This window comes from Medicago truncatula, chromosome 1 (genome assembly GCF_003473485.1).
Source record: "Medicago truncatula cultivar Jemalong A17 chromosome 1, MtrunA17r5.0-ANR, whole genome shotgun sequence".
Classification (NCBI taxonomy): domain Eukaryota; kingdom Viridiplantae; phylum Streptophyta; class Magnoliopsida; order Fabales; family Fabaceae; genus Medicago; species Medicago truncatula.
Genome location: NC_053042.1, coordinates 8624561 through 8648183, shown reverse-complemented (window position 1 = coordinate 8648183; position 23623 = coordinate 8624561). Strand labels below are relative to the sequence as shown.

Below are 23623 nucleotides of genomic sequence, written 5' to 3'. Positions count from 1 at the left end.
GCAAAAACTTATAACTTAGACTACTTTTGTAAGATAAAATCTTATATTAGTGAAAAGTTGTGATAAATTTATTTTGTTTCATGTCATTATATTCGATTGTCTTATTGCGAATATAATATAAATATCATACATGTTAGTCGTAACTAGCAATTTAAAAATAATTTGTTCAAAAACAGTCTTCATCTATATTAGTGAAAAGTCTAGTATCTCCTTATTTTATTGATGAATATCCCCCATCAAGGCATTCCAACTCACTTGAGTGTATTAGTTATCGCAAAAAAGAAAAGAAAAAAAATAAACGACGAAGTGTAAGTGAGAAGCTTCAAGAGTTGGCGCCTTGATAAAATGAAATTAAGAAGGAAAACAGAATTCCCGCCTAAAGAAAGGAAAATACAGAAGAGCACTAATACCACCTGTGATCCGTAGTAGTGAAAACTGTGAAATTAAAAATGTATTCCTCTTCCTCCGCCGAGAAAAAACCTAACCCTAAAAATGTATACCACATCGGAGGTCTTCCCGTCGAATTTCCATACCAACCCTACGGTTCTCAATTCGCGTTTATGGGTCGAGTTATCTCAACCCTTAATCGAGCTCAGAATGAAGGTCACTCTCACGCGTTACTGGAGTCCCCCACCGGTTCCGGTAAATCCCTTTCTCTTCTCTGCTCCTCTCTCGCTTGGCAGCAACACTATAAACCCACCCCTCCGCAAACCGCCGCCGATCCTCTCGCTAACGGTGGTGGATTTCTTCTCGACGAGGTTCTACTTCCTTTAGGTATGTATCGCCCTTCAAATTCCAATTCATTTCATTTTATTTTATTATTATTATTATTTGGATAATCTTTCTTAATCAATCACACTTTCATCATCAGAACCTACCAATAAGAAGCTCAAGAAAAAGACAGTTCCAACTATTTATTATGCCTCGTACGTTTTTTTTCTTCATTTCTTACCATTGCTCAATTTATAAATTGTTACCTTAGATTGTTCCAGAATTTCAATGCCTTTCTCTATATCCTAAAATTTAACTACATTTTTTGTTTTGATTTTCTCATGTACTAGGAGAACACACTCACAAATTACTCAATTGGTTCGTGAATTGCGCAAAACTTCATACAGGGTGCCCATGGCTTTACTGGTAGGTCGAAGGAACCCATTGCATTATGATCCTTTTGAATCTGTCATTTTTTCTCAATGAAATTTATACACATATGTCTTTTTGAACAATGTGAACTTATTTAATATATTAATCTGTCAATTTAATTTGTTTGTCAATCATATTACAACTAAATTATATAGCATTGTTGGCGAGATAGTGAGATACCAACTAATATGATAAGGATTCTAATTTAGTCGAGGTTTTATGTGAAATTTACCATGCCATTTTACCTGTCATATTTGCATATACTGAGAGATATATTACGTTAAGCACCATAATCTTAAAATCATATGGATCTAGCTGAGTATTTCCCCCCTCTTATTTTGTTAGGCATCACGGAAGCATTACTGCACCAATAAAAATATACGTGGCAGAGAGAACATAGACGAAGAATGGTTGCTTTTACCTCACCTTTTTTATTTTATTTATGAGAATTTATTTATATTATGCATACTGATATATTTCATAAATGTTCTCAGCAAACAACTTTTGAAAGATAAAGTAATAGGATGTCCAGAGTTCAAGTAAGTGTATTCTTATCCACACATGCTTTTAATACATATTTATACCAGTCTTCTTGAAGTAACTGGAATCAGAAACTTCCCGCTAAGCAGAAGTGTACAGAAAGTCAAAGCTCACCCTTCCCTTCAGAAAGGAGGATGCAATGAGGTGCATGACATAGAAGATCTCGTTAAAGTTGGACAATCGGTGAAAGGTTAGGTTTTTTACTGCTGTAATTTTTGCCTTTTATTTATTTAAATTTTACACTAATCCATGTTAATTACAAGCATTGTATTATACCCTCTTTCAGGTTGCTCTTATTATGCTGCCCGTTCTATGTCAAATGATGCACAATTAGTATTTTGTCCATATAACTACATCATTAATCCAGTCATTCGGGGAGCAATGGAGGTGGATATTCAAGGAGCCATCGTGATATTCGATGAAGCTCAGTAAGTTGTGCATCTTTTCTACTTGTTTGCAAGTTAACAAGACAGTTAGGATTTGGGTTAAATTGTGCTGGCTTTATTATTTCTTTTACAATTATTTATGGGTTCCAGATGTTTTTTTTTTTTTCTCACATCAGTTTTATGCAAGCCAAGCTAGAGCTGAGTTAAACTTCGGCAGTAGCTTATATCTGTTTCTTCCCTATATAACTGACCTTTACATGTTTGCACTTTGCAGCAATATAGAGGACATTAGTCGTGATGCTGGTAGTGTGGATATTGAAGAGGATACATTGGACAGTATGTTCTGAATCTTTATAGCTTCTGTTTTTATCATTTTAATGACAATGTTAACTAATTGGTCATACTTTCAAAAGAACTACAAATGGAGCTCGAGCAACTCTGTCATTCAGATATTGCAATTTACCTACCCCTGTATGAAATGACACAGGTAATTAGTTTAGATATTGGGTTTGAAATGCTTGACTGTATGAGTTTATCCTCAGTGAATGTATATTTTACTGAGTACTGCATCTGTTCAGGGCCTTACTAGCTGGATGGAACACAAGAAAACTACTCTGGAAAAACGTGACTTTCAGCACTATGTGTCATGGTAAGTTTATCAGTCTGTATGCCTCTAATTATATTTTGTAAAGATTATTATTCATTTGGTAACTTTAAATATGACACTCTAAAGATCCCAAGTATTATAGAAGTTGGTGTGCTATGACTTGATATAAACACAATGTAAAGTGCGATTTTGGAGAAGAGATAATAAGTTTTTCCTCTTATCAAAATGGCATCATACAGTGCTGGAATATAAAGGCAGTCTATCATGATGTGATTAGGGATTACAACCAATCAGATACAGCTTGGTGTGAGTTCGGGCGAGCGTTTAATAAATATGCTTTTAGTGAACATGATATTATGTAGTTGGTTTTATTGAAATTGAAGTGAATTGGTTTATGTTTGAATATTTCTACGCTAAAAGAAAGTTTGATATTTGATATAAAACATAAACTTAACACAAATGCTACCTTTTTATCATTTACACTCAAACCATGGCATAGACTATAGAGAAAATCAATTTTCATTCAAAGTAATTAAACATTTAGTCTTTTACCAAAATCGCAAATGATAGGAGAGAAAGTCACACCACACCATGAATCCAAACTCACTAAAAAACAGAGGATAATAAATAGTGACAATAAATTAGAAGCTGATTCAGATTTAAATCGCATAAACTATTGTCCGAATTCAAACTATTCTTCTTAACTATCTGAACAAACTTTGACATGGATGGGATAACATTATGATATAACTATAAGTTTTTTTAAACTTTAAATAATCAGATCCAGCTGAGGTATTGGGAAAAGGAGATTACGCTGTCATGTTCTTCCACGATACAATTTTATTAGAAACATTGTTGCTCCTTCTATCCTGGCATGGTACTGTTTTCTTTCTGATTAGCTTGGGTTGTTACCGTTAATTGTAATTATAATATCTTACATTTTATACCAGTTTCACTCCTAATAAGGAACAAGAAGTTAAATATGCTTGGGAAATTACATTATTTTTTTGGTCACTATTTTGACGTCCCTTTATGTTCTATCGTAAACTATATTTTGATCAAATTCATTAACCTCTAAATCTTTCCTAATAGTTTCTGTTATAGTTTTTCTAGGTCTTCCTCTACCTCTTTTGAATTATGATTTACTGAAAATTTCGACAGAGTATCCCTCTGTTTTCAATACTCCCAATATCAGAATCATGTTTACAAACTAAAGCTTACTAAAAGTGTGATAATGCTCTAACTTTGGATCTGCTAGCAGCCTGCTACTTAGTTGAATGTAAGATGGAAAATAGAAAGGGGGTGTTGTTGAAACAGAGAAGAAGAAAATGAAAATGGAAAAGTGAAGAAATGAGGGAGAAGGGTCATGGGTTTTGTTTGCTTTAGTTTAGTTTTTTTTTTTTTGAAATGGTGCATTTCATTAACTATGTGAGAACTAAAGGATTGCTTATAACTAAGTTAATCTTTTTGCCTTATTTGAATTGGTATTTGAAAAAATATATAACCTATGTATCATCTAGAGCCTCGTAATGTAAAAGCTATATCCGTGATTTATTAACATAAGCCGTTTTTATCTACAGTTGGACTGGTGATAAAGCTTTACAAGAGCTTGAAGAAGCAAATATTTCAAAGCAGTGCTTCCCTATCTTGCTAGAATGTGCTACTAAGGTATCTCATTTGTTTTACATGTTGGATTATTCTTATTTTTGCATGCTGTTTGACAACTTGATCATTTATCAAGGCAATCAAAGTTTATACTGACTTGGAAGAAGATGAACCACATTTAAGTGGCATGTCAGTGATAACATTGGAAGGTTCGGGATTATGTTTTTTTAACACACACATTTCGTTTTTCAGCTATTTACCTACCTCAGAGTATCTGCTATTACCAATGATCTTTATCAATCTCATTTCAGGCTTATTCTCATCACTATCTTATTTCTTCTCAAAAAATGGATCTCATATGTTGGATTACCAGCTTGCTCTTCAGCGAACTGTTAGAAAACATGATAGTAAGTAGTTGCAGTCCAACAATCAATAATGTCAAGCAAAACCCCAAATGTCAATGTTGTTATCCACATGTAGCTAAATGGGAAATGGTTTGAAAGCCTTTTGATTCTATGAATGGAAATTTTGGATGTAAAATTCAAATATGAGAATATAAATGATCAAATATTAAACATTTATGTAGAGAAATTTGAAAGTTTTTTTTTTTTTTAATATTAAATATAAAGAATCAAATTATTTCCAATGTATTTATATTCTACATCAACTAGTGATATCGGTCATTTGGCAAAAGTAACTTATAAGGTTGGGGTAATTCTCACCAGTTGAGCTAGGGTTGAGTTAAACCTAACAGGCTAAGAAGTTCTAGAATGCTATATGGGTTCTTGTATTGATATTGAAGCTGTTGTTCATAATGTACTTACTCTTTATTCCGTCATCAGAACTTAATCTGTTAATAAAGGAAAAAGTAGACTTGAACTTAGATATATAAAATGGTGTAGTTAGTTTGTGAAGACAAATGATGGCTTCTATTTGCATGATTGGGAAACTAGTAGCAGGATAAATTGATTAATGACATTGTAAAAGTTTCAAATGGTAGTAAATCTCTGCTGTCTCTGCCTGAAAATTTCTGCATCAATATGAGTACTGTTCTTTGATTCTATGTCAGGAAGAGCTTCTGGGAACTGGACACACACTTTAAGTCTGTGGTGCTTGAATCCAGCTGCTGTATTTAGAGAGGTTGCCGATCTTTCGTTATCAGTCATATTGACTTCTGGGTAAGCGTCGTGAATCTGCATTCAGGGGCCAAGTGTCTGCACGTCGAGGACATTAATTATAATTTTTTTGCTTTTGTTCCAACCATGTATTCTTGAGAGGCACATACATGCCTGTTAAACAGCCTGATTTTATAAAATAGCCTGATGGGTCAGATTGATAACGGGCCAATTATGTTCAGGCCAAATAAGTCCAGTTTCATGTAAGCATGTAATTATATTCATATAGCCTGCCCTGGGTTTATGTGGACCTGGCTTGCTGGGAAATGGCCCAAACCTTTTTTTATATAGATATCAATGGAGTTAACCTTCTCAAATGTTATGTTAAAATCCCCCAAACTAACATGATACTGCATTGGTTTAAACATCTCTTTAATCCATGCCATGTGCACATTTTCTGGTTTAGTCCTTAAAAAATTACGGTCTGTTTTAATTCATGAAATATAGGAAATCTGCTTTTAGTCCTTGTTTTTAGACCCTGTAATACTTGTCCATGCTGGAGCCAGTCCCTATACTGTGTTTTTAGTCCCTGTAATACTTGTCCATGCTGGAGCCAGTCCCTATACGGTCTCTATTAATAAATACGGTACACGTGTAACAAGGATGCAATTATGTTGTGGATAAATATTACATGGACTAAAAATAACTTTTCCATAGGGATTCGAACCAGTAAGATATTTTTTTACAGGCAGTAAGGCACCAAAGCTGGAATTGAGGCGTATTACATAGACTAACAAGTTATTTAAACCTATCTTTCCTTATAACCCCAGGGGTTCTGAGCATGCATAATAAAGTTGGTGCTTTTGCCCAAATGCTATGTCTGAGTAGCAGAAATAACCCGATTTCTAATGGCATGTTCTGTGTAAAACATTTGTTGAAATTCGGTTCCAGTGAGGCAACGCTGCATTAAGCATTTGTGGTTAAAGTTTCACCAAATAAGTGATCAATATGATATATCAATATCATATATTGCTGATTGTTATTTGTTTTCTTAACTGCTGCAACACTTGGCATGAGGGTCAAAACTTGTATAGAAGTGAGTTCAGTTAATAGCATCTCTGTTTCGTAGCAATATTCTAGTATCATCGACTTATCGATTTGGGGTATTTTTAGGACACTGTCACCAATGATGTCGTTTTCTTCTGAACTTGGAGTTAAGTTTGAAACTAATCTTGAAGCTCCACATGTGATTGATACTGATTCACAGGTCTGTGCTACTTCTCTCTTATCCTTAAAGTTGATTATCTGCTGTCATGTAAGTGCCTGTTTTCTAAATAATAACCTTTTGAGTACAGGTGTGGCCTGCTATAATCTCCACTGGTCCTGGTAATTATCCTTTGAATGCAAGTTACAAAACTGCTGATGTATATGCATTCCAGGTATCCATCCTCAGTAACTATTTTTCACTATTCTATCCTCTTTGAATACATCTGTGATTATAAGTTTTGGTATAGGATGCAGTTGGAAGATCTTTAGAGGAAATCTTCAAGATTGTTTCAGGTGGTTGTCTTGTGTTCTTTCCAAGTTATAAATTGATGGAAAAATTATGCACCCGATGGTCTGAAACAGGTCAATGGTCTCGACTCAAGGCAGAAAAGCCCCTTTTTGTTGGTGAGTAATCCTTATCTTCTTCCTAATACTCAATGAAAATAGATTGAAGATTGTAGTTTCTGTTTATTTATTTGCCTTTTCTTTTGGCGATCCTTTTTTTCTTAAAAATGCAAACCTTAAATTAAGAAGATTTAATTTGTTTTGTTGTTAATATCTAAAAGGTTCTTGTCGTCACATTGTTTTGGGTTGAATTAAGAAACTGTATTATGTTTGTACTTGGTATGCAGAATCAAAGGGGGGAAGCCAAGATGATTTTGAACTTACATTGAAGGGTTATTATGACTCAATTCATCATGACAAAAAACCTGCTTCTGGAAGGAAAAGAAGGATTAAGAAAACTGATCTAAATCACTTCCATGCAGTTGATTCCATACAGGATACTAAGAAAGGAGGAGCAGCTTTACTTGGTGTTTGTCGAGGAAAGGTGCATCACAATTTTACCCATCCCTTAGATGTTGCTTAAAAATTATGTACTTGCAATTTGATTTTTGCTACATTTTAGAAAGTTAGAAGTGCTGCAGTAGTACACGAGGGAAACAGTATTTTCATTTTGATCTACTCCATTCCAAAAAATGGAGCATGAAACTATTCCATTATATTCTTATCTAAGATTAATTTCAAAACATAACACTATTTTATCTTATAGCTTTTTATATTATCTCTTAGGATTGGGTTTTATACTTTTAATTACTATCATGTTTTGTTTTCCTTTTTTGATAAGAATTAGAAGTCTAGTATTATTCTAAATTGAATTCAAGGCTTAATCTTGTGCATCATAAAATCAAATAATAAACATAATCATATTTCAATCAAAACTTTATTTTTTCTCTTTTCTCCTTTATCTAAAACCCTATAAAGTAAACAAAAATCAACTGCAAAAGTCTTAACCAGCAAGTCTATCCAGCTCCTTCTTTGTGCTTCATTTAATTAAAATAAACTACGATTAAAACACAGTTATTGAAAAAAAGAACATACTGATGTGAATATTTTAAATGGTATAAGATAAATAAATATCTGCTTACCCAGCTTGTAAGATAAAAAGTTGACATATATTGGTCTGTTTAAGTTTATTATTTTACAATTTTAATTTTATATAATTTTCTATTTTTAGTTTTATTATAAATATTTAAATTTTATTAGATTTTTTTTATTGTTTTTTTTTTGTATCGTATATAATAGTAAATTAAGCGTGTTTAAAGATTACATATCGTTTTTAAAATTATGTTTATTATTATTTTTAATTTAAATATTTTTTATTATATTTTAAATTGATATTTTTATTAGGGTTAATGTTGAAACAAGCTCCTAGCCGATCCTATTGGTTTCTAATCCAACCCTCCTATCAAGATAGAAATTTGTCTAGTTTATCTAGGTGGACAAGATATGATAAAGAGACAGGATCGAGTTATTCTTGTATGCTAATGACTCAACAATTGCTAGATTAAAGCAAAATATGACTTATAATATCTTGTCTCTTTTATCATGACTATTAAATTGACCCTATATTTTCTATATTGCCTCAAGCGTTTACGAAACTGACTCCACTGTGTAGTTGAGACACAGTTTCAGCATTTTATACCATGTTTTCTCTTATTCAACATATACCTTCACCACAAATGTGCAAATGAGCTCATTATATGATTGTATTTTATATAATGCTTGCAGGTTTCTGAAGGAATTGATTTCTCTGATGATAATGCCAGAGCAGTTGTATCCTTCTTTCTACTTATAAATTTACTTATTGTTCACTTTAAGGAGGGGGAGATATCCTGGTCTTATTTGGCCACGGTGTATCTTGAGTTGATTAAAATAATGTATATTTTCAGATTATTAAAAGAAAAATAAAGGTTTACTATTACGATTATTAAAATGGTAAAATTGTAGCTAGCCTACAATGGCTTTGGTTACAGATTATGCACACTAGTTTTAATAATCAATGTAATTTTTAACTAAAAATAAAAGTTGTACGTTCTTGACAATCCTAGATCATTGTTGGTATCCCATTTCCAAACATGTAAGAATACTTTCTTTTCTATTGTAAATATTCTTGATAAGGCACCTACAGGGGGAATACATTTCTCTGACTGCCTGATTTATTGTAACAGGTATGATATTCAAGTTGCACTAAAGAAGAAGTATAACGACACATTCAAATCATCTAAACAACTGTTAGGAGGAAATGAGTGGTACTGCCACCAAGCATTCCGAGCTTTAAATCAAGCAGCAGGTAAAACTTGGTTCTGATTTATTTATCATATTCTAACCAAAGCAGATTTTTTTTCTTCTTTCTTAGCTATGTTGGTTACCTTCTACATTTTGCAGGGCGGTGTATACGACATAGACTTGATTATGGAGCAATCATCCTATTGGGTAATCATGCTGAACTGCCAATTATTTCAGTTCTTTTCCACCTTTTATCTTGGAGAAAGTCTTGGTTGGGCACATACCCAACACTTCAATTTTAGGCACACACACAAAACCAAAATAAAAATTAAAGAAAAATAAAATTATAATATATCAATTGATTTGACTAAATACTTTTTATTTAATTTTGTTAGTTTTATGTGAGTATGTGCCCAAAATTGAAGTGTTGGGTATGTGCCCCAACCAAGACTTTCTCTTTATCTTGTTTCTGTCTTTTTTAGATTTAGAATTTAGAAACTTGTTTTAAATTTGGAAAGGAAGGAAGGTTGAATTAGCCAAGTTTTCTAGAGTAAGGAATACTACCTTGGTGATTTTTAAATTTTGATCTTTGTATTATCTTGTTCAAAACTGATTCTTCTAAGTTATTTTGGATATTTGTAGACACCATAACTTGGTGAATAACTAGAGAGCAGGCAGTTCTGTCTCAAACCATCTTTTTGGTTTAGAAATTAGAATCAAGATGTTCTGTTTCCTTGTCTTTTCCCCTTTTTGCTGTGTGGTCTATTGTTGAACTATGGTTTATTTGATATTGTTTTTGGACCATTTTTACCATAATAAGTGTAAATGTTATTGTTGAATTAGATGAACGCTTTCGTGAAGAAAGGAATAAAGCATTTATTTCGAAGTGGTTAAGAAAACCCTTGAGAGTGTATGACAGTTTTGAATTGTCACTGGAGAAACTAAAATCATTCTTTGAGAATGCCAAGGTACATGACATGACGTGTTGGCTTAGTTTTACCTTTGATATAGTCATCCATGTTACTTTTTTGGGCTTGGTGCGAAAGAATTATTGATGCGTTTAACTTGATGTAGGAGCGGTATGGCTTGGATACAGTGCATGCAACAACGAATTTGAACTTAAATGACGATGATGGTGTTCAAAACAAGGATGGAAATATGTGGTTTCCAAAGAAGAAAAATCAGAAACTGAACAAGTCTAGAAATGGAGCTGAGAAAGAGACGTCGGTTATTGAGGATAAAATCTCTATTCCCACACCGAGTCTGAGCTCTCACAATCTTGGCGAAAGTCAGCCATCAGCTCCAAGGAATAGTAACACATACAGTTTCAAAGACCATATTAACCTCCAATGTTGTAATCTGACGGAAAGGTATTCTTGTTTTCCCCCTTGTTTTTGAACATTTTATTTTTAATTGGATGGTGTTTTTTTGGCAACTAAACTTAATGTTGAACATATCTAGCTTGCGGAGTCAGTGTTGACCAGAATCTTTATTTAGTTATACCACCAAGTTTGTGCTCTTTGGCCATCATATATAAAAAATTACAGGCATGTCATAGGTCTACTGTGAATAGGAGGCCCATTAACAATGGGTGCAACAAAAGAAATAGAAAGAAGGAAGAGACAAATGGGCCCAAGGTTCCAGGTCTCCGGGTGTGATAGAGACCCGAATGAGGGCTGATAAAGAAAAAGTATAAGGTAATAAAGGTTGGGTAGGCTGCTTAGTCGGCAAGTTTGTTATGCGTGAGTAGTATAAATAGTGAGGTGAGTGAATTCTGTTGGTTATGCAAGAATATTAGAGTGACCATTATGGTTAGGTAGAGTTTTCTCTATCTCTGAGGAGCATGGCTCTGGGGTTGATTGGGATCATTTCCTTCTACAATTTATCTTTTATTTTGCTATTGTAAGAGCTTTTGCTCAGCTTCCATTCAATAAACATACAATTGGGCATTCTGAGTTTTGGGTGGGATTGAGAGTGAGGAAGAGGTTTTTAAAGGGGATTTTATGACCAGCACAAGTGCTATTTGGATTGGCTTATTTGATCTTATCTACTGTTATAATCAATTGTGACTCTTTGGAAGAAATTATGAAAACAACTTATGACCTGTTCGTAAGCTTTTTACACTTTATGATTCTTGGAAAGGATAGGAAAGAATTGGTAGTAGGAGAACGAAGGGGTAGATGAGATCATGAGACTGAAGGTTGAGAAGGGAAACCACTATAATTGTACATGGGTAGTGTGGCAAGGATGACCTCACGAAAATCCTTAAGTTATGGGGTTCCGATTTTGGGGAAGGGTGATTGAATTGGTTGACTTATGCATCCCATGATTTTATATCTGAACATTTGGTGAAGTCATTCTGTTTCAGTTAGTTAGGTGGCTCGGTATTTATATATAGAGATCCAATACCTTCTCTTGTAAGATAAGGGTTAATAGATCTTTACCCCCCTGTAATATAGGTCATTTCCGGTTTTCCCCCTGTAAATTTTTTTTTTTTTATTTACCCCCCCTGTAATTACAGGGGGTAAAGACCTATTAACCCGTAAGATAATAAACAGATATTCAACATTCATGATTCATTCATCTTCTGTCTAAATCAAACAAGTTGGAATATTGGAGCTTATTATGTGAAATTGAGGATGTTAACATTGTGTCCTCTAAAAGAGGTGGATCTGGTGGAAGGATTAGAGGAGTTGCTCAGGATTTGCTTAGTACAAATACAGAGCTGCCACCTAAGAGGTGTTACCATTGACTCAATTGTTGAAGAATAATATTATGTGGGGAGAGGAGGCCATGACAACATTGCAGCTTTGAAGGAATCAGTGGTGGAATTACTCCCGTTGGAAATACCAATTTTCAAGGTACCCTTTGAAATTGAAACCAATGCTTCAGGGTTAGGCTAAAATCTGTGTATGAAAGGGAACTTATTCCACAGTCTTGCATTGCAAAATTGGAGGTTATTCTTAAAGGGGAATCATTTCATTTTTCGTGCAAACCAAAGAAAGTTGAAATAACTTGTAGAACAGAGTGCTGAAGAGGAACCGCCAAAGTGGGTGTCCAAGCTCTTGTGGTATGATTTTGAGGTACAATTTAAGAAAGGGAACGATAACCATGTTGCTGATTTGTTGTCAAGGGTGATGGACGTCTAGACAATTTTGATTATTTCCAATTAGCAATTTAGGTTGATAAGTCCCTTAGAAAAGTAATACTTTATATAACTGTGTCTCCCAATACCCATCTGGGCCATTCCTTATCAATGTGTAATGTGTTGATTATGGAACGAGAGGAGGTTGGTATGCATTAGTTGTACAATCCTGAATTAGTTGCTAATCAGGGTTGTAATTAACACTCACATTAACTTGTATTTATTGTAAATACAGCCTTGTGCAGTCTGGTTAGATACACAGAAATTACAGAAACTACAATACCAATTGATCTTGCTTGGATTAACTATTTTGTTAAAATGTAATCTTAAAAGTAGAAATTTAAGTAGGATTTTACCTTATGCTTGTATGTCTTTCTCTCATGTTCTGGGTGGGAGATATTTGCGGTTTTCAATTAGGGGATGAACAACCGACCTTAGTATCTTAATTCTCAGCTGCATTTGGACAAAAGGTTGTTATTTTTTATCTACTAAAATGCTTTAGATCTCTTTTAGGTTCACTGAGGCATCATCTGTGACATTTACACATGATGAAACCCCCACCGTCAAGGAAAGCCCATCTTCACATATTGCCAGTGGTGCTGGCAGCGCATATTACTCTAAGGATGACAATTCTGATTGCACCATAATTGAGGATCACTCGTCAAGTTTTCCAGTGTCTTCAACTACTGGAAGTAAAATATCAAACACAGTCACTCCCGAAAAGAGTGTAACTGCAAATAATATTCCAGAATCATCTTTGAATTCGAGTGTTAATTCTCACAATCAGAAAAGGAGAAAGCCCACGGTCGTACCATATATAGACCTCATTGAAGAAGAAAACCATGAAGCATCTTCTGTCAGCACTCCGAAATGGTACACAAAAAGCTCAGTGGAAGTTAGAGAGGCAACCCATGAAACTGAATGTAGTTTGGGAAGAATTTCAAACTTGCAATCTCCTCAGTTACCAACAAGCAATTTACCTGGTTCATGTTCATTAACCATCCCTCTACTAGACAAAAGGTTACTGCTATTTTGTTCACTCTGCAAAAACCCATTGGGACGACATGAGAACCATCTATCTCTTACATGCTCTTTGATTTCATCATCAATTGTTCACTTGAGATTCCTTTTGAAAAAAAGACTTGCAACATACACCGCTGATGCAGAAAAGAGTGTACCAGTTATTGTTACTGATTCTTCATTTGTTGATCAACGTGTTTGCAATAGAGTACCTAAAAGTACACAGGAAGAAGGTATATGGTGTCCAGAAGATGGGTGTGTTTTCAGCACAATTTTTTGTCCCTTCTGCAGTAATACCAACAATTTGCTCGGAGTTCAGATCATGGCAACCAATTCTTCAAATGCTAAGTTACTTGACAAGGTGAATTTTACAACTAATATCAGACAACCTTATTTCACTAGTGCTTAAATCTAAAGTCTGATTGTACTTTTTTTATCCTTATCTGCTGTTTCAACTGGTCCAGTTCCAACTATCAATTCTTCTATTTGCTGTTTTTTTAATTGTTGCATTCACTAACATATTCACCACAGATATTGTTTTTCTTTGATTCTTTGGAAGTGAAATACCAAGAAGAAGCAGGAAAAAGTGCTTCAGAGGAAGTGGTAAGATTAAATCATACTGTTAGCTACTCTTTTGCATGAAGCTAATATTTAACTGCTGTTGAGTGACAATAGAATAACCAATACTTTTTCTAGTGTAATGCCAAAAGCAATAATTTTATGGCTATAATTTGAATTGAAGATATGGAACACTAAAACTACACCAAATGGTCTTTTGCTTTCGTTTTATTTCCTATTTGGTATATTGACCTTGAATTATTTTATTGAATTAAGAAAGTGATTATTGCTATATTCAATACATAAGTTTCATCTTTACTTTTGAAATTATTGTGAAATATAAATAGTTAGATAATCGCTTTTTAATTGCTTTAGGATTTTTCACCAATTACCGACTCTGGCATGGATGGAGTTGCAGCCTTAAATTCCTTTGAGAAATATTCTTATGTTCCCCAACCAGGGAAATCAGAAGTCTGGAAGTCTAGAAAATCAAAGGTCAAAATTTAAACAATTTTCTGTTAATGGTTGGTTATTCCTTTCTCTTATACTATTTGTTTTATTTTTCAAATGATGCAGCCAAAACTAAGAGGGTCGCCTTATGCAGAATGTTGAAACTGGTATGATTGGAAATTCTATAGTGCAGTTTGGCAATAATTGAGGTAGGGATGGCGTTCTCTCGAAAATTGAATCAAAGAATGACTTTGTCGTCAGTGCATCTGGTGTAAATATTTTTGTTATCATTACAAGATCTTAATTTATTTTCATTTTGTTAATTTACTTACAGAATTATTTTTATTTTTATTTTTTCAAGCTAAATTTATTGAGAACGAAGGAAAAAAAAACCGGGGAAATCTAACCCAGGGAAAGAAAAAACAATCAAATAAAAAAAGGCTTCTCAAACTGATCAAATTTTCTAACCTGGTATTATATAAGTAAGGTTTTATTTTTTTCAGCAATGATAACTACACAGAAATGTAGACACAATACAGACATCATGGGTAATTAAAACATTTCAGATTTAAAATCAGGGATATTTTTGTAAAAACAACACACTTCATCTTCTTCCACTCTTCATTTTCTTCCACTATCCTTTGCTTCATCACCACAACCGCCCTCTCCCGATCTGGAGACGTCACGCCGTCGACGATCTCCTCTCTTCTCCCTTACACCGTCGCAGATCTGTTTCTTATGAAGAGGATAAACGATCATGTAATCTGTAATTTCAAAAAGAAAAAGTAAACACTCTTCCCCTCCTAAACTCTCAATTCAAACACACCATAAAAGAAATTAGTGAAAGTGCTGAAATATTATCATAAATTATTTAATAAGAGACATTAATCGCAATGTACTTGAGCTAGAAAGTAAATATCAAAATTACAACTTTAGGTCAAAACTAATCAATTGTAAAATTGGATCAGTTCGAGTTAGGTATTATAGATCTAAATCAATTAAATTTGGTTGGCTATAGTTTGTTTGTTAATATTTGAGTTGGTATTATTTAGGTTATAATATTTCATTTTAAAATTATTAAAAAATAATTTAAAGATTAAAGCTTAGGAAACATAAAATTGATCGAAAACACATTAATTGGAATCAAACATGCTGTTGAAAAAAATAAAATTGGAACCAAACATTGAATTTAGTAAACTACAAACTAAACTCATTGATTATTTTCTCAGCTAATGACTTGTAGTTGGTCGATTATCCGGTTGACCCAAACTTCTGCAATTGGATCAAACTTGGAGCTCCAAAAACTTCCAAAATGATCAAAACTTGTCCTGGGATTATTTTTGTAAAGTATACCTCTTGCGCAGAGCTGGAGAAATGAAGAACCCCCAACCATTTTGTGGAGGCTTCCTTGAGAGAAAAAAACTAACTGTTAACGGCAATGGCATAGGACTCACGGCTCGCAGGTCATAATTGCTCTCCTATTATGGAACCAGACGCTAGCCTCTTTTGGAATCGCGACTCGAGTCTTTTAGCCCATAGGCTCTGGTCAGCTGACTCACATATTGGAAACCCAATCATGGCACACCATCTTAAATTCCACAACCCTATTGCAACTTTATCTTCAGAATCTTCAAATAATTTAAATATGTGTGACTCAGAAGCTAAATCTTCATCAAGGATGAATTCATCCACAAAATTTTTCCTCTCTTGAAGTATGTTGCCATCTACAGACATCATACGCAAACTTAAAACCTGCAATGCTTCTACTGCTGTATTGTGAAAACTGGAATTTACATATGCAGAGAAGACGTAGCCACATGTTGTTGGATCAGGCTGAACTTTTTCTTGGTGCATAAACTCCACAATAAACTCAATTACATCAATTCTTCCCTAAGTCATGGAAGAAATTAATTGAAAAACTTGTTAGGATACACATTCTAAATTTCCTTTATAAATAGAAGAAAGTAAGCGCAGGTAGGCTTTATAACATGGTAGGATCTCCCCACCCCCCACCACCCCCCCCCCCCCCCCCCCCCCCCCCCCCGCCGCCAAAAATAAATAAATAAACAAACAAGCCAAACATGAAATAGTTAATTTAGCATATCAATTGCAATTTCTTACGAAAAAATACCAGATTAGACATGATTTTTGTATAAAATGGCCAGGCATTGTTAGTTAACTCTTGGATGGATGAGTAGAGCATGCCACTTTGAGTTATCCAACAACCACCCTTTAAACACAATAGATTTAGGCCAACCTATATCAAACTTTAATGGATGTATTGCAGAATTACACAGTTTTTAACTATATACACAAATTTGAAAGAGTTTCCTTTCTTTCACCTTTTATCCCCCTCCTAAGCACAAAAGTGCAAGTATGAAAAAAAGATGAAATACCTTGTAACATGCTTGTCGAAGAAACGTGTTAAACAGCAGTACATCAAGTTGGATGCCATCCAACTTGATTCTCTCCAGAACATTCAGTGCTTCATTAAAATTCTCATCTTCCAACAAAATCTGATGTAAACAACTTCAGTATCAAATTGGATACAAAAAAGCTCAAACAAATAATTTTAGTAACAGTAACATTGATTTTGTGGCACACACACACACATAATGCACAATGGACATTTTGCAACATTCAGAACATGAATTAGTTATGACCCAACTTTCAGGATGGCCCGAAGTCAGCAGCAAGAACACAGCTTTTAAAGCCAATGCTTTATAGTTTAGGAACCAATTTACTTGAGAAAATAGCAAGCTAATGAGTACACTCTTCCTTTGCCTAACCATAATGGTTCTCACAATATTCTTGCATGCCCATTACAATTTACCCACCTCACTACTTGTACTACTAAGCATAACAAACTTGCCAACTAAGCCTCCTAACCCACTCTTTATTTACCATATAACCTCAGCATACTCTATTACATAATAGCCCCTTTTTCCCTTACCCCTCATACTTAGGTCTCTATCAAGTTAATTACAAGCAGTTATGTCAGGATGACAGGTAGTCAAATAAGGCAAAGACATCAAAGAGAGAAAAGTTAGAACTGAGGTCTTAGTTAGAAAGAGGAAGCTCCACGGAAGAGGATTCTTGTTGTCTCTCTGTTCTCCTGAATAACACAAACCATTTTTTTTCTCACATTTGTTCTTTCCCTTTTCTGTCTTCCTCGCTGTTTTATTCCGCTGGTCTGGGTAACTAACTACGTATATAAGCAAAGTGATATGGGATGTAGCATGAAGGAAAGAAGACAATTAATTTTTAGATTATTAATCAGAATCATTTTATCTTTTTAAATTTTGATTGACGGGCAACGGCTGAGCAGTCTCAGTGTCAACAATCATAGCCTCCGTGGAAGCAGACACAAGCCCCGCCGTACCATACTTACGACTCTCTTCCAAAGACTCAGTAGAAGCTCCAATTCCAGAGGATTCAGTTAAACCATAACCTTGAAAGATACTTACATTAGGGTACTTTTCAATAAACCCTTCCGTTACTTCTTTACTCAAAGGAGCACCACCAGAAACCACCGTATGAAGCGAACTCAAATCATACTTTCTCTTAATAGCATCTGCGTTGTTCAGTATAGCAACCAATATCGGGGGCACAAGAGGTAAGAAGGTTGCTCTGAATTTTTCAATCCATGAAAGCATGTCGTGCATCTCGAATTTAGAGAGAACAACTATGGTTGAACCCATAGCAAGAAGCCCCATAGCAAACACCGCAAGACCGTATATATGAAACATCGGAACAGTACATATGAAAGTTTCTCTTGTCTCTTGTTCTTTACCGAACCTAGCCATTACAACTTGAACCATCGCTATTAGATTCTTGTGGGAAGATACTACTCCTTTGCTTGGTCCTGTTGTTCCTGATGAGTAGAGTAATGTGGCTGTGTCATTCTGGTTGACGCGCTCAGTCACTCTACTCAACTCAGGTTCTTTCTTCATCATTTCATCCAGTGTTGTTGTTGTTGTTGAAGATGATGATGAGTTGTTGTTGTTGTTGTTGGTGTCCATGAGAATGATTGGAAGTGAAGGTGATGCTTGGGTGATTTTGGAAAGGAGTTGTTGAGTAGTGAAAGCAAGAACAGGTTTGGAATCAGCAATCTGTTTAGCAATTTCACCAGATGTATTGAGAGGATTGGTGGTGGTGATGATAGCGCCGAGGGACATGACGGAGAGACAGACAACAGGGAAATAGATGGAGTTGGGAGAGAGGAGAAGGATGACGTCACCTTTACGGATACCCATGTTGGAGAGTGAGGAGGTGACGGAGTCGACGGATCGCCAGAGTTGTTGGTAAGTGAATTGGTGGCCGGTGGAGGCGTCAATGAAGGCGATATGGCCGTGATGAGCGCGGGAGGAGATGAAAGTGGTGGCATCTAAAGAGTGGTTAGGTGGAAGTGGAAGGGGCTTTCTCTTGCTGTAGAAGATTGAATTGCTGCTGCAAAACCCACTTCTTGGATCGATCACTCTTCTGCTATCCCTATTCTCACCGTTTACCTCCATCTTAATCTTAATCTTGTTTTGTGTAGTATCAAACTGATATGCTAGTGTAGCTAAATGTGTTATTTGTACCGTCCAATATCATCATTTATTCACTCACATGTGAACTTTTTCTCTTTTGACTCCAATCCCTATTCTCACCTTTTTAAATTTTGATTGTCGGGATTGGTTTCTCTTTTTAATTTGAAGTTATTCTTTCTTTTTCTTGATAAGATTATATAAAATAAGGGTCATGCTAGCTTGTGTCCTAAAGGCACGTGTTAAGGAACCCAAAAGTAGAAATTTTCACTTAAGTTTTGTGCATTCAATTTATTACAAATTTAAAAATTAAATTCAATGTACGGATTCCAATAAAATATTACTATATTTGATTCATTAGTAGTAGTAGTAGTTTTGATAAGATTTGGTCTAAATATTACTCAAGTTTTGGGCACAAGTTAACATTTCCCATAAAATAATCCTTATCAGTTATCAGTGGTAGTTTTGATTTATTTATCTTGATAAGATTTGGTATGATATAATACTTATCTGTAGTAGTTTTGATTTTAATCAATCAGGATTCATTTCTATCTGTAAGCTGTTTAAAAAGCCTACCTTGGATTGGATGGAACAATCAAGATTTATTTCTCAGAAAAAGTTGAGAGTTTGAAAAGAGACTGTCAAGGACACGCATCTGCTTCTTGCCTTCACCATTGGTCAAAAGATAGATTCTACCGTGCCTGGACCTATGACTCGATCCAAGGGTTCATAACACAAAGATTTAGTGGATTTTATATGTTCAAACTCCCTTCAGCTTAGATGTCTGAAGTAACAAGATAAAATGCTTTAAATATCGGATGCTATGAGCATGAAGAGGGAACATGTCATCATATTTTATCTATTATTATTAAAACCTCTAACTCTGCACAAATTGAGTAAATAATATGCAAGTAATGTACCATCAGAAATATGAAATACTAAATGCATGCATTTGTCACTTCAGGTAGGCTACTAGATTAGTGGAAGGGGATTAAGAAGTTCAAAAGCTACTATAGAATCTTAAACCTGCACAATAGACTCTCTTAATATAAATCAAGTGAACTGCAAAAACTTTGACAAAAAGATAATAATTTTGAGTGCACTATAAGTGCTTAAACAGGAAGAACCTTAATGAGAGCAGTATATGTACAAACCACCGGACAAAACCCTTCCCGTATCATCATTGCAATCAACAAAGAAGCAGATCTATAACTTCTTATAACACTACAACAGTCAATCATTGTATTGTATGTAGTGGAATCAGGGTGGCAGCCACACAACTTCATCTTCTTGAAAACTTCAATTGCCATGTTGCTCTGCATATTAAGTGGAAAACATCATATTCCAGAAACATGCATAGTAACATACCCATTTCACAAAGTTGGTGTCAAAAAAGAGAAGTAATGATGTATGAGCCACTTACTTCTTGGGCTTCAACAAGATAATGCAACACGATGTTGTACATATCTGTTCCCAATGAAGGGTTGCTATATATGAAAAGATTCTCTGCGACATGTAAATATTGGATCATCTCTCTTATCATCCCTTCTTCTCCAAGGGATTTCAACTGAAAAGAACCAACACAGCCCAGTGAGCTTTGCGAGCACTCAAACATTATATAATAGCATTTTAGTTGGTTCTCATTAATAAACACCAACAATGATGACAACAACAACATTCTTTTCATACAAGGTAAGGTTAGAAACCTTGATCAATTCATTCACGTGATTGTGCTCTACCAAAAAAACAAGTTTCCAAAACGGACATTTGAATTGATCTCTTTTTTCATGGTTTCTCATCTAAGTGTTTTCTTTTCCTCTATTTATGTTTATAAAGCCATCCTCCATCTGATGAACTCTTCTTATCCAGGCCCTCTATCGGTCTTCTCCTCAACATCCATACCATCTTTGGCAAGACTCATTTTCCTTGTCAGGTATTAGTCCAACTTTCTCTCAAACACATCCATTCCATTATGTTATTTTGCTTTTATATCACTCATCCACGGCAAATTCTACTTTCTATAGCAGTTAGTGTATGTTCTTGCTAGCTATTTTCTGTCCACCATCAAGTACTACAAAGCACTGCTGGTCTTGTAGCTATTCAGTAAAACTTTCCTTTGACCTTGAGAGACACGGTTAGTACTCGAGACCCAACTTAGAGGGTGTACACCGTGCACACAAGAAAAAATTATGGACCCACAACCTACGCAGGCCAAACTGTATTAATTAGGCCAGGGGAGTTTGTCTGTTAATTGTTGATTTGAAGAACTGGCGCAGAGCAATGGTACTCATACTGTAAAGTTTGATATACTCATGCCAAATTATATGGACTGCAGGCAAGTTTTTCTGCAAAACTGCAAGCTGAGAAACAGGGTAAGACATATGATACTAGTTGCATAAAAAGCATTAAAAATAAAAAGACAACACATTCAAACATAGAAACACGTTATCACAAAATAGCTAACGCAATAAATCACGGTGTTGTTAGTTGATTCCAGGGCATTTAAGAACCATAAAAGTTGGCAATACAAAGTTTCATTTTCTGATTCCTTGTCTTAAATCCACTATCAGTGGACAAATGGATTGTTGGCATAAGAACAAAAACAAGAAAGTAACAATAACGAACCAACAAGATCCTTTTTTCTGGATTTCTTTCTTTCTCTCTATTTAAGACCAAGGAGAAAGGCAGAAAAACTGATAGACGGTTCGGTCAAATAATATAACAAAGTGATGATTTCCCATCCTATGAATAACAATAATAATAAGAACATGCATCTTGGTCCAAGTGATTAGCAATTTTCACATTGAATCACAAATTCGATAAACATGAAAGTTCTTTCAGACATAATAAGGACCCATTGGTTTTAGAAAACCTTTTGTTGTTTTCAAAATTTAGCTACGAAATTTGTGTTGTTGAGAGTAATATATGTTTTAATATGCACATTGCACACCTGGAGAAGCGCAGTATAGGTTACTTCATTCTTCCCTATCATCTTCTTTTCCATCAAGTCCAAACATTTTGTTGCTTGAATTAAATTGTGGGTTTTAGTGCAGGACCTTAAAATACCATTGTAGATAGGGAGAAGTGGATAGAATTGCGGAGTTTCGGAAAGAAAATCCATGATGCTGAAAGCCTCTTTCTTGTAAACCCCTTTACTCAGAGCTCGCATGATAAGAGAGGAGCATTTGTTATTTATGGTAATTTGTTTAAACTCCATTAATCTGAAAACGTCCATAACAAACTGCAGCAGGAATTGAAATGTTGAAATAAATAAAATAGAGAGAGCAGGAGGTAGATAATGAATGAGTGAGCATTAGATTAGAATAGATACATACCAGTGGATCAGGAGATTGTAAACAGTAATTAAAGATAGGAAGAAAATGATTGGCGGATAATGAGTGGGGGGTTGTATTAGCAAAATGGAGCAGTAAGTGGGAAGCCTTTATTCTGTCACCGGAGCGGAGTGCCTTCACAATTTGCATTTGCATTTGCATAGAAGATCCTGGCGCAGAAGCAATAAACATAAGTTGAAGTGAATGAATGAATGATAAATAGTGAAGGAATGAAGGAGTATTAAATTACCTTCTGTGGTTGTGGTTGTGATTGTGAGATTTCTTTGACATTTGCAAGTTGAAATTGAATAGCGGAGAGCAAGAGTAGCTCTGTGTCCGTGTCTATGCATATTTCCACAGTACAGTGACGACAACAACAACAACAACAACAACGCTCTATTGCAAAACTTAACTTACTCAATAAATCGTTAATTGTTTTCTGCAAACCTGCTCACCCCGTCCGTCGTCAGGGCAGACCGGCATTCTTCCTCTACCGGTGTACTTTATTCCGTCGCACTCATACCGTTCGATTAATCCAACCGATCGAAATACGCATTGCATTAGATATTAGAGATAATAATAAGGCAATTATTTAAGGCATTATTTAATCTTTTATATTATAAATTTTTTTAATGAAATCTGAGTTTTTTAGTTTGCATGATAAAAATTTAGATTTGTTTATGAGTTTGATGATTTTTAATTTTAGTTTTTGATTACTTTTTTCATAAAAATAGGAGAATTTTGTTGACATTTTTATAACATAAATTCAGACAAAAAAATATAAATGAAGAAATTGTTGTCTAAAATTAAATTAAGAGAAGAATTGTGTAATTTTGCCTAATAAAAATCCAACTAGTTTTCGTCTTCAAAAAGATAATCCAACTAGTTTTTTTTAGATAACGGCAAACTACAATTGAAACTCATTTCACACATACAAGTGCGCAAGAGTCAGGTTCTTTAACAGATGTTCTAAGTACACTCTTTAAAATTTTCTAAGAAATAAATAAGTTTACAAAAACAAATGGAATATGATAGAATAAATAATCAACGACTTGACCCAAAAAAATAAATAACAGTTAGTCAACAAGTTGTAACATCCCAATATTTTATATCCTTTAGTAAGTTCTTGATTTATTTTATTCTATATTAATTATTTGATATTTTTTTATGCATCATAATATTTGTCTAACGAACTGTATCGTCCCATTTGTTTGACTCTAAATAAATAACGATTGACCATATTTAATCCCTCATTGATGTGCCATATGTTTTGGGTCTTGGAACAATGTTATGTCGATTTAATTTTTATTAAATTATATGTTATACAATTATATCTCCTCTTTTACATCACCTTCCTTC

General features: G+C 34.5%; 2 protein-coding genes across 6 annotated transcripts; one reads left to right on the top strand and one right to left on the bottom strand.

The window, feature by feature from the left end:
- Positions 1-254: 254 nt before the first annotated feature.
- Positions 255-14730, top strand: LOC25482228 (Fanconi anemia group J protein homolog). 3 transcript variants are annotated; one of them, XM_039833468.1, is made up of 29 exons: positions 255-774; positions 872-926; positions 1062-1137; positions 1489-1553; positions 1638-1682; positions 1773-1873; positions 1970-2111; positions 2344-2405; positions 2483-2556; positions 2648-2718; positions 4257-4344; positions 4418-4490; positions 4593-4688; positions 5351-5459; positions 6570-6663; positions 6752-6835; positions 6911-6956; positions 7026-7067; positions 7295-7491; positions 8733-8777; positions 9053-9081; positions 9173-9294; positions 9390-9437; positions 10074-10198; positions 10305-10600; positions 12889-13756; positions 13927-13998; positions 14329-14448; positions 14530-14730. In XM_039833468.1, the coding sequence occupies exons 1-29, from the start codon at positions 450-452 to the stop codon at positions 14563-14565; spliced, it is 3606 nt and encodes a 1201-aa protein (XP_039689402.1). In that variant the 5' UTR covers positions 255-449; the 3' UTR covers positions 14566-14730. The 3 variants fall into 3 exon arrangements, with proteins under 3 accessions (XP_039689402.1, XP_039689401.1, XP_013466223.1); XM_039833467.1 differs by having other exon boundaries at positions 6911-7067; positions 14329-14477; positions 14558-14730; XM_013610769.3 differs by having other exon boundaries at positions 256-774; positions 6911-7067.
- Positions 14731-14806: 76 nt separating this feature from the next.
- LOC25482225 (4-coumarate--CoA ligase-like 5) lies at positions 14807-22785 on the bottom strand. Of its 3 annotated transcripts, XM_013610766.3 has the most exons (7): positions 22515-22785; positions 22268-22434; positions 21883-22173; positions 20356-20499; positions 20060-20248; positions 16800-16919; positions 15492-16293 (listed from the first exon to the last, which is right to left on the bottom strand). In XM_013610766.3, the coding sequence occupies exons 1-7, from the start codon at positions 22612-22614 to the stop codon at positions 15868-15870; spliced, it is 1437 nt and encodes a 478-aa protein (XP_013466220.2). In that variant the 5' UTR covers positions 22615-22785; the 3' UTR covers positions 15492-15867. The 3 variants fall into 3 exon arrangements, with proteins under 3 accessions (XP_024631226.2, XP_013466220.2, XP_024631225.2); XM_024775458.2 differs by lacking the exons at positions 15492-16293; positions 20060-20248; positions 20356-20499; ... (1 more) ...; positions 22268-22434; positions 22515-22785 and adding exons at positions 14807-15167; positions 17871-19048; XM_024775457.2 differs by lacking the exons at positions 20060-20248; positions 20356-20499; positions 21883-22173; positions 22268-22434; positions 22515-22785 and adding an exon at positions 17871-19048 and having other exon boundaries at positions 15517-16293.
- Positions 22786-23623: the final 838 nt, after the last annotated feature.

What these genes read in the sequence shown, in the direction of transcription:
- LOC25482228 (XM_013610769.3), top strand. Translation starts at nt 450, where the DNA reads ATGTATTCCTCTTCCTCCGCCGAGAAAAAACCTAACCCTAAAAATGTA. An exon ending in ATAGGATGTCCAGAGTTCAA is followed by an intron (nt 1,683 to 1,772) that starts GTAAGTGTATTC and finishes CCCGCTAAGCAG; the next exon opens with AAGTGTACAGAAAGTCAAAG. An exon ending in TTTCAGCACTATGTGTCATG is followed by an intron (nt 2,719 to 4,256) that starts GTAAGTTTATCA and finishes TTTTATCTACAG; the next exon opens with TTGGACTGGTGATAAAGCTT.
- LOC25482225 (XM_024775457.2), bottom strand. Translation starts at nt 18,917, where the DNA reads ATGGAGGTAAACGGTGAGAATAGGGATAGCAGAAGAGTGATCGATCCA. An exon ending in TTATTGAAAAGTACCCTAAT is followed by an intron (nt 16,920 to 17,870) that starts GTAAGTATCTTT and finishes TGTTTACATCAG; the next exon opens with ATTTTGTTGGAAGATGAGAA. An exon ending in TTCGACAAGCATGTTACAAG is followed by an intron (nt 16,294 to 16,799) that starts GTATTTCATCTT and finishes TCCATGACTTAG; the next exon opens with GGAAGAATTGATGTAATTGA.